At 36.8% G+C, this 15,177-nt stretch overlaps 1 protein-coding gene across 2 annotated transcripts; it reads right to left on the reverse strand.

Moving 5' to 3' along the window:
• Positions 1-7,392: 7,392 nt before the first annotated feature.
• On the reverse strand, positions 7,393-14,869 carry LOC132614613 (CMP-sialic acid transporter 2-like). 2 transcript variants are annotated; one of them, XM_060329107.1, is made up of 13 exons: positions 14,692-14,865; positions 13,105-13,216; positions 12,903-12,982; positions 11,846-11,921; positions 11,643-11,743; positions 11,309-11,380; positions 10,978-11,026; positions 10,848-10,889; positions 10,498-10,619; positions 9,858-9,917; positions 8,959-9,007; positions 7,941-8,035; positions 7,393-7,809 (listed from the first exon to the last, which is right to left on the reverse strand). In XM_060329107.1, the coding sequence occupies exons 1-13, from the start codon at positions 14,745-14,747 to the stop codon at positions 7,758-7,760; spliced, it is 966 nt and encodes a 321-aa protein (XP_060185090.1). In that variant the 5' UTR covers positions 14,748-14,865; the 3' UTR covers positions 7,393-7,757. The 2 variants fall into 2 exon arrangements, with proteins under 2 accessions (XP_060185090.1, XP_060185091.1); XM_060329108.1 differs by lacking the exon at positions 9,858-9,917 and having other exon boundaries at positions 14,692-14,869.
• Positions 14,870-15,177: the final 308 nt, after the last annotated feature.

The raw sequence follows: 15,177 nt of genomic DNA on the forward strand, positions 1-15,177 counted from the left end.
TGCTTGTTGCTTTTGTAGTTTATATGATTATTATTTATGTTTTGATGTTTTAACTTCTTGTGGCTAATGATGCACTTGGACTAACAGGTTGGAGCAAAAGATCACCAGCGTTTCCAAGCATCTTATGCAATTTTGCTGAAGGCCCGCTTGACTGCATTGAAGAAGAGGGAGAGGAATTCGAAAAAGAAATCTGCTGCTACCAAGGCCTCTACATGAACTTTAGTCCGTAGAGTCAATTCAATGAACCCAATTCGTGCTCCACGAACTCGTTCGTGCTCCTCACGAACATGAAGAAATCCAGGCAGTAGCTACCGTCATTGATTTCTTCATGTTCGTGAGGAGCACGAACGAGTTCGTGGAGCACGAATTGGGTTCATTGAATTGACTCTACGGACTGTGAATTTAAGGTACATCTACCGTAGTCTTGGGTTCGATTTCTTTCACTTCCCTCTCTTTTCTCTGATTCTGCTATCTAATTAACAACTAATGATTAATCCTTACTTGGTTGTTAACTAGTTCTTCAGTCGGAATTTCTTTTATACTAATTTCTTTCAAGCTTTTCTCATTTTAACCTCGTTGAAACTTCTTTGGCTCCGTTCGTTTGTTTTAATCGGGTCGTCCATCTTTCAATTGACAAGAATCTATTTCTTCCACAAAGAATTAGCGACCTTGTGAATTAATTTGGATAAGCGGTTCGTTGACAACTTCGGAAGGACACTAAAGTGTGGTAATGTTTGAGTGCAAATATGAGTGATATGAGGAACTTTACTACTAATTTTGTTTGCTCATTTTGTAGGTACAAGAAGAGAAGTCATAACGAGATGAGATATAAGGAATCATGTCATCCATAGCCTCGGAATCTTGTGGTGACGACATGGAAGGCTATGCCTATGGTAATGGAGTATATGGCTATTATAGTGAAGAAGACTATGGAGACAATGGTGGTCAATATGAACATGACCAATGTGATGGCGGAGAGTACTACTCTGAAGGTGAATATGAGACTAATGGATCTCATGGGTATTATGAAGAGGATGAAGGAGTAGAGGAGCTTTATGAAGAATTCTATGGTGAAGAAGAAAGCTTTGACGGTTCTCATACTACACAGCAATGATATGGAGGCAGCTTGAGGTATATTCCTTCCTCACACCTACGTTATGAATCAATTGCTGAAAACTTGCATGAATTAGGAAGTTGTGACGAACATGACCCTTGTAGGTATGCACTTTCTGGTGAATATGTCTATGAAGATAGTTATTTTGAATATGATATTTGTGAAGAGTCTTTTAGTGGATATTCACGTACATTGCCTTGTGGTACTACTTATCCCAAGCAAGATGGTATAAGTGTGTGGGTTGGACCATTTATGTTTTGATGTTTTAACTTCTTGTGGCTAATGATGCACTTGGACTAACAGGTTGGAGCAAAAGATCACCAGCATTTCCAAGCATCTTATGCAATTTTGCTGAAGGCCCGCTTGATTGCATTGAAGAAGAGGGAGAGGAAGGATAAGAGGAAAGCTGCTGATTCTGACAAAAAGACTGAAAATTCAAAAAAGAAATCTGCAGCTACCAAGGCCTCTACACGAACTTTAGTCCGTAGAGTCAATTCAATAAACCCAATTCGTGCTCCACGAACTCGTTCGTGCTCCTCACGAACATGAAGAAATCCAGGCAGTAGCTACCGTCATTGATTTCTTCATGTTCGTGAGGAGCACGAACGAGTTCGTGGAGCACGAATTGGGTTCATTGAATTGACTCTACGGACTGTGAATTTAAGGTACATCTACCGTAGTTTGGTGGATATGTCTATGAAGATAGTTATTTTGAATATGATATTTGTGAAGAGTCTTTTAGTGGATATTCATGTACATTGCCTTGTGATACTACTTATCCCAAGCAAGGTGGTATAAGTGTGTGGGTTGGACCAAGTAGGAATCGTCCTAGGAGAAAAAAAAAGAGTATACATAGAGAGTATAAATTTCCTGCTTCAAGAAATTCAATGGATCATGCTTCTTATCCTGATACGAATGTTCCATATTCTCAATATGGTTATGATGTTGGAGGTAGGAGGGAAGTATCGATAGGTGATGGAAGTAGAGGAAATGCAAGGTTTCAAGGAAGAAATGACCCGAAGAGGCAAATCCTTGAGACAAAAGTAAGTCTCCTTGGTAGTGCGGGGTACTCCCTTGTGTTTAGTGATAGTATAGCAACTACCTTGCCCTTCAAGCGGTTAAAGAGTTGGGAATACCTTGTGTGATCAGACGAAATCCTTATGATGATCAAAGAGGTACTTGGTGGATAGGAGCGCGAAGATATTCTTTGCCCATGGCAACTACCAAGAGGAAATTCAGTGCGATGTACTTCCCCTAGATAATTGTCACTTTTGTCTGGGAGATCCTTGGTACCAAGAACATTGGGTTTCATATGAGCGAGAATAGTACAAGTATGTAGTGGACAATAAAGTGGGATTTCTCTTTGCACCCATACTCCCTAAAGAAGAAGCAAGTGCAAGTGAACCCCTTCCTATGGTGAGTGACCCAGGTCCTTCATGAGTGGAAAGGATAGCCAACGATATCAAAGTGATGGAAGAGCATCTACACCTAATAATGGAATGCTTAATCAAGGAGCAACAAATGAAGGGAAAGAAATCTAATCCTTGTGAAGCGAAAGAAGAGATTGAAGTGGATGGTTTCCCTAATCCTCCCCAAAGAATGTTTGACACTTGTCCCAACTCCTATGAAAGTGAGAGAGAAAAGATTGAGAGGAGTAAGGGAGAGAAAATTGACAACTCTAGATTGAAAAAAGGAGAGGTTGTGGGGAGTAATGTGAGAGGGTAGTCACAACCCAATTCTAACTCATGTATCTTTTTTTTTCTTTTCTAGCTGTCTTGATAATGGTGTAGGTATTATTGGAAGCAAACCGATTGATGAGCCTCAAACTTTGAAAGTTCATGGTGTAGTTGAACGCTTCCCCAAGGAGCAAATGGACTCCAAAGTTGAAAACCACGGTAAAGAAGATACTTTATATGAACTTCAAGGTAAAATAGATAATCTTAACACTCCAATTAATGTTCATATTCATGTTGTTGACTTGAGTGTGAATGATAGCTTGTCGTTATGTGAGCTTAATGAGTCTTTACCATGTGTTGAGCTTAGTTCTTTAAAGATTATTAACAATGTTGTTGATATGGGTGTTCCAATACTAGTTTATCCTATTGATGACCGAATTGATTCTTCTTGTGAGATCAATTTATGTCCACCTAGTGTTGACACTTGTGATTTGGATGTTAGTGCATTGTCATGTGAAATGATAGCTCACACACTAGATGATCCTAGCGATGACCGAATTGATTCTTCTAGCAGGATCGAGTTGCGTCCAACTAGTATGGATACTTGTGTTGATCAATTTGTTTGTTATGTTAGTCCACTAATTGAGGAACTTTGTGATATGCCTAATGAACCTCAAATTAGTGATAATGTTGATATAATTGATCATATAGATAGTCATGAAAAGGAAATTGCTTTTAAAAATGACGTTTGTCTTTATGAGAGTGAAATTACATGTTTGGAATCCTCAACTCTTATTGATTGTCCTCTCTTTAGAGATAATGTCTTATTTGATGTTGCATGACTAGTGAAAAGACTGTACCTAGTGGAATGCATGGTAATGTTGAGAATGTAGCCACATTTGGAGGCTACAATGTGTTTAGTAGCCCACTATGGGATGATGATACCCTTTCCAAATGAGAAACTTCCCTCTTTAGGGATTGTGAAGTGAAGCTTGGTCATGACAACAAGCATAGGATGGGTGAAGTTGTTGACCCCATCCCCGGAGATGAAAAGTCCTTCTTGAGAGTTTGTGACCCACTTGACGGACCAACATTGTATTTTGGAAAGGCTTTCGAAAATGAAGAGTGCTCTTTCAAGAAGGGGAGAAATGTGCAAGGAAAGGAGCCTACATTTTGGAATGTCTATACTAGATCTTCTAACCTCAAGGGTGAGGAGATGCTACTCGAAGCTTGGCATAGGTTCGATGAGTGTAAAGGTAAAACTCTCTCTCTTGATAAACTTAGTTATTTGACTAACTTATTTGTGAAGGTTCATCAAAGGAGAAGTCTTGAAAAGGAAAACCATGGGAGAAGACCTCATTGGACTACACTTTGGTATGAAGTCACATCTTGTACTTCCTTCAAGGACGGTATGTATTTGTGGCTCATGCTTATTCTTGGGCTTCTGAAACCATGGAGGTAACTTCTTTATGTGATGAGTATAGTAGTAGCACGTCTATCCAATCATGTGATTCTTGCCTAGCGTTATTACTTGACTTCATTTTAAGTTTGCATGGGGAATGTGAGCAAAATAGTGTGGGGAATACCTTCGTATTTGACCCTGGTGTTGACTTAGGAGTGATCCCTTTCTTAAAGAGGGCTAGTGTGATGATTAGACCCTTAACTTGGGTTGGGCTTGTTTGTGAAATTGCAATTAGCCATGAGGGATATTACTTGTTTCTTGACTTAAGGGGAGATATGTACTTCTTGATTGCTAGGACCAATGAGAACTTGCATGTTTGTTTTCTTAAATGCATTGGTTCCTTAATTTACCCTTTTGCCTACATGTCTTGAATAGCCAAGTGTCTGGGGCATTATTTGGATACTTACACTTTCTAGATCCTTATGATGCTTAGTTATATCATAAAAGTGAGTCATTTAGTGTGTTGGTCGTATGCTTTGCTTACTTTAGGTATATCATTTGTCTTATGATAATTACCTTGTGTGTTTTGTGAGGGTGCATGTACTCATTATCTCCTATGTTTTGCAAGGTTCAGATTCGAAGACGAATTCTTTCCAAGAAGGGGAGGATGATGCGATCCCAAGAAGCACGCATGAATCAAGATACTTCGTCCGAGGCAAAGCCAAGGAACTTCGAGCCTTACAAGCCACGGTGATGCGAAGAGAGGCTTTGGAGACCTTTGAGTAGCTTCATAAGAGAGCATATGATGTGTGGATGATTGTTTGGTCGCATGGAAGGAGATGATGGCGGTTAGTCATGCAAAGAGGCTAGTCTTTGAAGTCAAGCCATCATCATAAAGAAGACATTTTTGCAACACTTAGTATGTTTTTTCATACTTTGACCAATGATTAGTCGTGTGTGAAGACTCCGAAACGTCAATATTTTATTTAGAACCTGATATTTTTTCTGCGTATAATAATGTAGGCTCAATACATCAAGGATACGTAGACGTTCGGATCGGCATTTTAGGGGTTGAAAAGGTGTCCGAAGTAAGTTGTGTTTGACTGTAAGGATATTTTAGTCAACTTTATATGTCGAGAAAATTAGTCAGTTTTCTTTTCAAAAATTGAGACCACAGAAGTGAAATTGACATTCACAGCTACATTACCCCAGGATTTTTACGTTGAAATCTATTGCGTACCATCATCTTATAAGTAAATAAAACTGAAAATTTCACGCAATTTGGGGGAAAATTAAAATTGAATGGGATAAAAGGTGTTTTTTTAAAAATCGGCTCGATCAAACCGCCTTGCGGCTGTTTTTCCTCGTAGATCTCAAAAAAATAAGCAAGTTAAAAAAAACGCGTAAAACGGACGTTCGAGCGCAAAGTTATGACCATCTAAAGTTTGACCACTTTACAACTAGTTTTTCTCCCTATATTTTTTTAGAATTATATCTATATTCAAAATAAAGTTATGTCTTGATTAAAAAATAACACGCTTAAATCAAAATCTTAAAAAATAAAACACCCTAAAGTTTTCAAACAAAAGTTACTTCGGGTACCTTTTCAACCCCTAAAATCACTATTCGAACGTCTACGTATCCTTGATGTATTGAGCCTACATTATTGTACACAGAAAAAATATCAGGTTCTATATAAAATATTGACGTTTCGGGGTCTTGACACACGACTAATTGTTGGTCAAAGTATGAAAAAAACACTAAGTTTTTTCAAACAAAACTTACTTCGGGCACCTTTTCAATCCCTAAAATAACTATCCGAACATCTACGTATCCTTAATGTATTAGGCCCACATTATTGTACTCAGAAAAAAATATCAAGTTCTATATAAAATATTGACGTTTCGGAGTCTTGACACACAACTAATCATTGGTCAAAGTATGAAAAAAACACTAAGTTTTTTCAAACAAAACTTACTTCGGACACATTTTCAACCCCTAAAATGACGATCCGAACGTCTACATATTCTTGATGTATTGAGCCTACATTATTGTACGCAGAAAAAAAAATCAGGTTCTATATAAAATATTGACGTTTCGGAGTCTTCACACATGACTAATCATTGGTCAAAGTATGAAAAAACACACTAAGTGTTGCAAAAAAAAAAAAAAAAGTTTACCAATTTTTTTTAGTGCTCGCTATAGCGCAGTATTTTACTGCGCTATGAAAAAAAAATCTTTAGCGCAGTAAAATACTGCGCTAAAGCGTCTCCGTGAACTGCTTTAGCGCAGTATTTTACTGCGCTAAAGGTAGTTTTGTAACTTTTTTTTTTGTTAGGGTATTTTGATTCAAAATGGTTTTTTGGGGGGCATTTTGGTTCCGGACTCGAAAAGAAACTACTGTATGATCGAATTCAACTTGAGAATAAGGGACGACTGTAATACCTTTCTCTTCATGGCTTCCTTAGCCATTGCATCATTGACATATGCACCATTAGAAATCAGAATTACAGTCTGAATCCCAAGTGAAATGCAAGAATTGAGCTCTTCAATTGTTGAAACAAATACAGCCGTGAATTCTCTCAACTTCTGCTTAAGTTCTTTCGGGCTTCATTCTTTCGCGAGCACCTTTTTCTCCAAAGTTTCGATTGCATTTATCATATTCTTCAATTATACCATAATCTAAAAATATTAAGCCATGCTAAAATATATTAATTATATGAGAAAGAAAAAAACTTAAGTTATGTATTTTTACTTTCTAAATCAATTATGCAAAATCAAAAAATAGATATCCAACATTATTTTCGTTTCTAATAGTAAATTGAATTTCTTCTATTAGGATTAGTGTTGAGTTGTTTTTTGTTTGGACTTTATTTGAGTTACTAACATCCATAGAATATAAAACTTATTGACATTCAAAATTCTAAGTTCAAGCTTGAATAATATGATAATAGATAAAAAAATTACGAAAAAATTTAAGAAATATTTATAAATTACTTTACAAATAAATATTTTTATGTATAAAATATTTTAAACATTGAATACATGTAATGTTGGGTTGATTTGGTTCGATTTGACTTTTTTTAGTTAAAATCAAACCAAACCAATTATGGTCGGTGTTTTTTTTCCAACGCCAAATCAAGTCAAACCAAATCACTAGTCGGGTTTTTTTCTCGGTTTGACTCGGTTTATAGTAGGGGTAAAATATAGAAGTTCACTGCATCATACAAAGATTCTTTAAAAGAACCATTAGAGTCCTTTCCCATTTTCTCCCCTTTCCAAAGCAGGTCATTGATGGGACATGAAGTGTTTGGTTCCGACAACTTGCTAATGCACATATGCAGGATTTTTAAAATGTGAGATCAGCCAGTAATCGATCAAAAGTATCCTTCAATCCCAAATTTAACTGCCAACTCCACTCCTAGGATAAATACAGGGCCAACTCTTAAGCTGCTGTAGTATAAATAGTTGTCCGCTAACACTTTTGGCAAGAAAAAATCGAACAGAACTTGGGAGTAGGATGCCTATTGGGTTTTACCAAGTGAACTCAAGGTGAGCTCAGTTGTTATCTTCGGGCTTTTCCAGTCGAGTGTAAATATATCGCTACAGAAACAACACTGCAAAGAAGCATAAAATTGCTATTCAGTTATGTGCCTTGTCAAATTTGTGGAATTTTCCTGTAAATTAAACCTTCACACTTTTTTTTTTTTTTTTGATAAGATAAAAAGAAAAACAAATCTTCACTTACGTGGAACCAAGGAAAAAGGCAAGGGAAAGGTGAAACCCAAATAGAAATACAGAAACAACTGCAGTCAGTAGCATCGCAACTGAAGTTGAATAGACCTGCAAACAATCACAAGCTATATTAAAAATCTTGTAAGCTCTCAGTTCATAGGCTGGGCGAGACACTAAAATTCTGGTCCGTCCTTTGCGCGACTGATTATTCAAGTTTAAAAAGAAAAAAAAGACTGATTATTCTATATCTGCATATGATAAATATCCACCACTCTCGGAAGGTAAATCAGCAGACCCTGGGAGCACGCACAAGCCAAAAGGATGGCGCTATACCTCCGCAGAAGCGCGCCAACTTAAAGCAAAAGAAAAGGAAGAGCAAATCTCATTTTCAACCGCACCATAATCCTTTCCTATACTCTAAAGACGTGTGGACATGAGTGCAGCCTAGAACTTCATAAAAGGAATCTAAGAGGCTCTTTAAATGTTAGCTAGACTTCATGCCTGATCCAACCAATGTTTTAGCACTCCAAAATTAGTTGCCTAACCATTGTCCTGATTTTCTATCGATGGTCACTACCCAGTGTAATCCCACAATAGTGGGGTCTGGGGAGGGTAAGATGTACGCAGCCTTACCCCTACCTGGGTAGGGAGGCTGTTTCCGATTGACCCTCGGCAACCCTCCTCCTTTATCCGGGCTTGGGACCGGCAATGTGAGCGAGCTCACACAGGCGGAGTTTTTGGAATGTTAAATATTTTGGAATGTCTGTTTTCTTTGTAATTACATTTCAAGCAATAAGTAAGCAGCTTAGTATACATAATTTCTAGAGTGGAATCTCTAGCACAGTTATACTCTTCAATTAGAAAATCAGCATAGTCTAGGAAAAGATAAAGCGAGTCAGACATTGTGCTCACAACAGAGATATTCTAGGGTGATCTTCAAGCGTTCGATACTTGGCAACAGATTGATGAACCCATTTAACACAAAATAATGCAGATGCACAACCAGATAAAATGTTTAATGTCATCCCTACCTTCACAATATTGTCAGCATACTTCATCACCATTGATACGGCAATACCACTGCAGAGACAAGTCTTGGTCAGTAACAATAGAAAGGCCGCTGATCCATGATGCAATCAATCCAATTTAAAACAATTGAATGACAGAATGTCAAATGAAAAAACCACAGGCAAAAGAAAAAAGGGAATAATGCAGCAGATAGAAACTTACACCCAACGTTACTCTATCCAAATAACCCAGTGAAACAGCTTAAATAGGAGGGAATGTTGAATGGTTTCAGTACATAGGCAACTTATGTTGAATGGTTAACTAGGATGGCAAAGGAACATAATAAGGGGTGAATGTGCACAATATAACCAATTAAAAGGACGGCACATTGAGCAAATATGGCAAACAAACAATTTAGGGGGAAAATGCAACATGGGCAGCTTGTACCAAGTGGAACTGTCTCTTACCTAGAGTATCTTTTATGTCAATAAACTTAACCAAGACACAATAGTTCCTTTAAATTTAATGCTTATCAAGAGAACAACTTAAATGACTCAACTAAGCAGCTGCAAACACAGAATTTTCTGAATGAGTTTTATGCCTCAGGAACATGAAATAGCTAGTACAAGAAAAGCAGTACTACCGAAATATCTTGTATTATTAGACAACGTATCAGTGGCGGAGCTTGGATTTTCGCTAAGGGGTTTCAAAAATATAAAAGAGTAAGAAACGAGGAAGCCAAGGGGGTTCAACATCTACTATTTATACATAAAAAATATTTTAACCTTGTCTATAAATGGTAATTTTTTGCCAAAGGGGGTTCGAGTGAACACCCTAGCCACCACTTGGCTCCGCCCCTGCAACGTATGCATAATCTTGAAATGTATAAACTACTACTAAGAATATTTAGAGGAAATCAAACCTTAGTGCGTGGTTGAGAATCATGAGAACCGTAATCAGTGAATATCCATGGAAGAACCCACTACAGAAGATAAGGCGAAATTGTTAAACTTCACATAGATCACAAAATATGAATCCCAATCTGATGAGATACTTGTCCTTTCAAGAAGAGCTATTGTTTGTGGTCACTGAAACTGTGATGTGCTAAACCTACTATTGAAAAGGGTCTTTTTAAATCCATTTGTGAATGAAGGCATCACATAATAATGATTGGAACTGAAAATCATGATAAAATATAACTGACAGATGGAAAAAGCTCCAAAAGAAAACTTTTGAAATGGCAATAGCACTGAGGAAAAACAAGGTATTCCTGTGATGATATTCCCAGAAGTTAAACTATAAATGAACTCCAATCACAAGGTACTGGAATGATCTCTAGTCCAATGTACAATCAATTCACTAAGCTAGCTCAAAATACCTGCAGTCATAGCATATTACCGGTGTTCTATTAGAGAAAAAGAGGCATCCAATATTGGTTCTTTTAATATTTACTCCAGAAACGGTTACTGAACCACTAGATCGAGAACAATCAGTTGTTACAAGCGGCACAATATGCAAATATGGACATTGTAAAATGAAAGAAAGGAGTGATACCAACTTACTCATTCATGACTGCGTCAAAATCTTGAGTCATTATTGCAAAAGCATTGAAGATCATCCCAAAGACATACAACCAGAAGTTCTGAACATTAATATTTCTTGAAGGTCTCTTCTTAATTATAGCCTGCAAAGTTAAAAGAAAACTTATTCACAAGGTGTCTGAGTCTAGTTTACTTTAACATTAGGATGAGCATTTTTACATTGGTGACGAAGCCTGAGACGGTAATTTAAACACTTAAGTCAGCAGGCACAACTCTAATAAAGCAAAATTTAGTTAGAATCAGTTCTGAGGTCATTTAAAGTGCATATCTTTAAACTACTATTCTAATAGAATGTATCTGACAAGACGCACCTCTGTGTAAACTCCTGCAAACCCACTCAAAAGGGCCATTACCTGAAATCAGACAAAGAGGTATTTCAACCACTAGAAGAAATAGTTTTAACCTTTATGTTATATAGCCCCCGGAATCTCTGCAACTTACAATAGCCATAACCCAACCTTGTAAAGGAGTCTGAAGAACATGATCAGAACTGCACAGAAAGCATCATTTCATTAGAGAAATACATTGAAATAGTTTCATTCCTCTACTCATACAAAATCAACAGAATATAAGGCGTAAATCATGAATCTCATCTGGAACTGTTTATATTGATGGAAGCTGTTATATATTTTTTCTGTGTTTCAACCTGGATGATAAGATGAGAATCATGATTTTTTTTATGGCTAAAACACAATAATATATATAAAACAGCTATCCATCTATATAAACTGTTCCAGAGATAAGATGCGGAAATTACTATTATTAATCTCACCTAGGATTAAGCTGTGCAGTGGTGCACCCAGCACAAAGTAGAATGAAAGCAGCCCACTGAATTTCAGTTAACCTGAAAGTGAACGTTGCTTTGAGTAGGACCAAAGGTAGAAGATCAAAATAGGTAAACAAGTAGGAGCACATTCTTTTTGTTGATAAGGTAAAACACATGGGCGTTTAAGACAAGTAGGAGCACATTCTTATATTATTATCCAGAAAGATGAGCAAATAAATGTAGGAAACCTAGACTATACCAAAACCGAACTGTTTAAGCATTTGTACACAAATAACGCCTTCTTTTGTAAGTATCTGAAATATTTAGTGAAAGGACTTACTTCCTTTTAAGAATAAGTTGATACAATATGCCGGTGCTGATAATATTCAAGTTCTTCAGTATCTGATATCCAGGAGCATCTACATACGCAAAAATGTAATACTGCAAAGACCCATGTGATTTCAATCAGCAACATGTGAGATCGAAGACCTAATCAAGTCTGGGAACAAAGAAAATGATAACCAAGACAAAATCTAAACCTGCCTGAAGTAGATTCTTGACAAGGTAAAGTGCAGCGGGAATTGGGTACACACTAACTTCATCCCACGTAGTGCTCAACCTAGAAACAGCAACATGTTAATTGGACAGGAGATAGAAACCAGCCTACTTATAACTGAAACTAAACCTCATTATGCAAATTCTTATTCAACAAACAAATTTAATATAACTGTTTGACGATCTGCAGTGCTAATCCACCTAGGAAATTCCAAATTTAACTCATTCCTTCGTTCATTAATCGTTATTTGATAGACAGAGTAAAGTGATGAAAATTTGAAAAGTTAATAGTAAATGGATTAATAAAACACCAAAGTTTTGGGTCTAAACTCTCTGCCTAAGTTAACCATAAGAATTGTGCAAATACCCCTAAGATCTTACAAGGTAGGGTATCCAACTGAATTTGCTAATATGTAAAAATACATTTTCTCACCGTAGCCAAGGGTGTAGCGTTTCAGTGAAGTGGGTATAAACCTTGGAAACCAGGGTTCAAATCTCAGCAGAAACAAAAAATACAAGGTATTTCTTCTCATCAACCTAAGTCATGGTTTGCAGAGTTACTTGGTACTTCTTCTAGTGGTAGGGAGCAGGTACCTGTGAATAGTGGAGGAGTGCAAAAGCTGGACCATAAAACAACAACATCATACCCAGTGTAATCCCACAAGTGGGGTCTAGGGAGGGTAGGATGTACGCAGACCTTACCCCTAGTCCCCTACCTTTGTGGGGTAGAGAAGTTGTTTCCGATACACCACCGCTATGACAAAAATACTATGCATCGGTCCCAAACAATTAGGTCAGCTATGTAAACTGACCATTTTCTGCATTTAAGTGCATTTCAAGCAGACAATATACAAAATAAAAGTAAAAATAAATAGTACAAAAATTTCTCTAATAGGGCTAAGAAACTCCTAGAAAAAGCACAGGAGTTTATACATGCAGTGCTCACATAGGGATTCATAATACAATTAGAAAAGGCAAAGATTAGCAATTCCAGCTCCTTAACCCGAGGAAGAGGATATTTAATGATAAAAATAGTGTCAGAAACCTGTTGTCATCAGTAACGCCGTCCTTTCTCCAGATTCTTACCAATGCCGCAAGCGACAATGCGCATTTCAATGCCTCTACCTAATTACACAGAAGTTTGAAGTCAACACACAACAAAAGTAACAATTGAGCCATTGTTTATGACTATGAGCTCAAAACAACATAGAAAGGCAGCAAAAGAACCATAGTGTCATTTCACTAACCAGAAAATTTGCAGTGGTTACACTGTACTCATACTTCCCAGCTCTCTTCGACCACACAATGAGAATCGATTGTGAACTCGTAAGAACTGTCAGAATAAGTGTTACAAATGACCTATTCCAACCAGTAGAAAACCAAAACAACAAACAAAACATGAGCAATTCTTCTCATTACAACAACAACAACATACCCAGTGGGATCTGGGGAGGGTAAGATGTAGCAGACCTTACCTCTACCTTTATGGGGTAGAGAGGCTATTTCCGATAGACCCTCGTCTAGAAAGGAAAGACAGTGATGTGACAACAAATATCAAAGTAAAAAGCACGGTATCAAGAGAAATATGGCAACAAAAATAGCACGATAAAAAGCAAATGAGGTAACAGATACTATTTCACATTGAAGAAACGAAACTACACGACTACTACCTAATACTACTGGTACGGAGACCACTAGGCTACCTTCTAACCCTCTAGCCTAATCCTCGACTTCCACGCCTTTCTATCTACGGTTATGTCCTTAATAAGCTGAAGCTGATTATCTATTAGCAATTCTTCTCATTATCTCAGACATAACTGTCTACAAAGTAGACTCTAATTAGCTAATAATGCGGCGCAGATGTAGTTCATAGTGACTGTAGTCTACTAAATATACATTTTGAAAAATAAAATCATATGGACACGTGATCAAGAAAAAGCAATGGTTCAATTAAGCTCTCTAGACGATAAGGCAGTATAACCTAAATATATGGTGGCGGAACCAGTTTAACACGGACAATTCGCAAAATTTTCAGCTAAAATGAGTATGAAAGAGAGCAAAAAAACTCATAAAGACTCTAGCTTACAGAGTAGACTCTAATTAGCTAATAATGAGAGTGAATGTAGTTCATAGTGAGTGCAGTTATATATACATTTTTCAAAAAAAAAAAATCATACAAACACACGATCGAGCAAAAACAACGGTTCAATTAAGCTCTCTAGATCAATAATGGCACTATAAGCCTAAATTTCTGGTAGCGGAAACAGTTTAACACGGATAATTCACAAATTTAAGATGAAATGAGGGTAAAAGAGAATCGATTGTGAATTTGTAAGAACTGTCAAAATAAGTGTTACAGATGATCTATTCCAACCAATAGAAAACCAAAATAACAAACAAAACATGAGCAATTATTCTCCTTATCTTAGATTCTAGCTACTCAATAACTCTAATTAGCTAATAATGCAGCGCGGATGTAGTTCATGGTAAGTGCAGTCTATAATATAAACATTTTTCAAAAAAAAAAAAAATCATAAAGACATGTGATCAGGCAAAAGCAACGGTTCAATTAAGCTCTCTAGATCGATAATGGCAATATAAACCAAAATAACAAACAAAACATGAGCAATTATCTCAGAATTTAGCTACACAGTTTACTCTAAGTAGCTAATAATGCAGAGCGGATGTATAGTTCAGAGTAAGTGCAGTCATTTATATATACATTTAAAAAAAAAAAAAAAACTCATACAATTAATCTCTCTAGATCGTTAATGGCAATATAGCCTAAATTTCTACAAGTTTAACACGGATAAAAGAGAGCAAAAAAGCAAAACCTTCGGCTTTTCTGTTTGAGGCCATTAATATCCGGTATTGCTCCGATAGCCGCCATGAATTACACTTTCTAACACTTTTTCGGTCTCTAGTTTTTCATCAGGTAATGAATCACAGTTTGCTTGGAGATTTGCAGGTTCACTGATCGAAGTATGAACAAATGGAAGGGATGATGGGCTTGGACGGTTCTCTTTTTTTCTGTGGATTGGGCTTTGAAAACTCACCCGGTGTATTTCTGGCCCATCTCCAAGTTTTTTCGGGTCATTTGCACTTTCTGTTCAAAAACTAGTCCGTGCTTCCCGTGCTAAGCCCGGGCCCAAAAAATAATATAAAAATAGAAATTCTTATTAAATATGTATAATGTGACACATTTTCTATCGCATAATTAATTTAATGTATTTGCAAGTTAATGATATCTTATTGATAAGTTTTATAATTATTAAAGTTTCTTCATCACACAATTAGATGATTTTTAATGAAAATTTTAT

Source organism: Lycium barbarum, chromosome 10 (genome assembly GCF_019175385.1).
Source record: "Lycium barbarum isolate Lr01 chromosome 10, ASM1917538v2, whole genome shotgun sequence".
NCBI lineage: Eukaryota > Viridiplantae > Streptophyta > Magnoliopsida > Solanales > Solanaceae > Lycium > Lycium barbarum.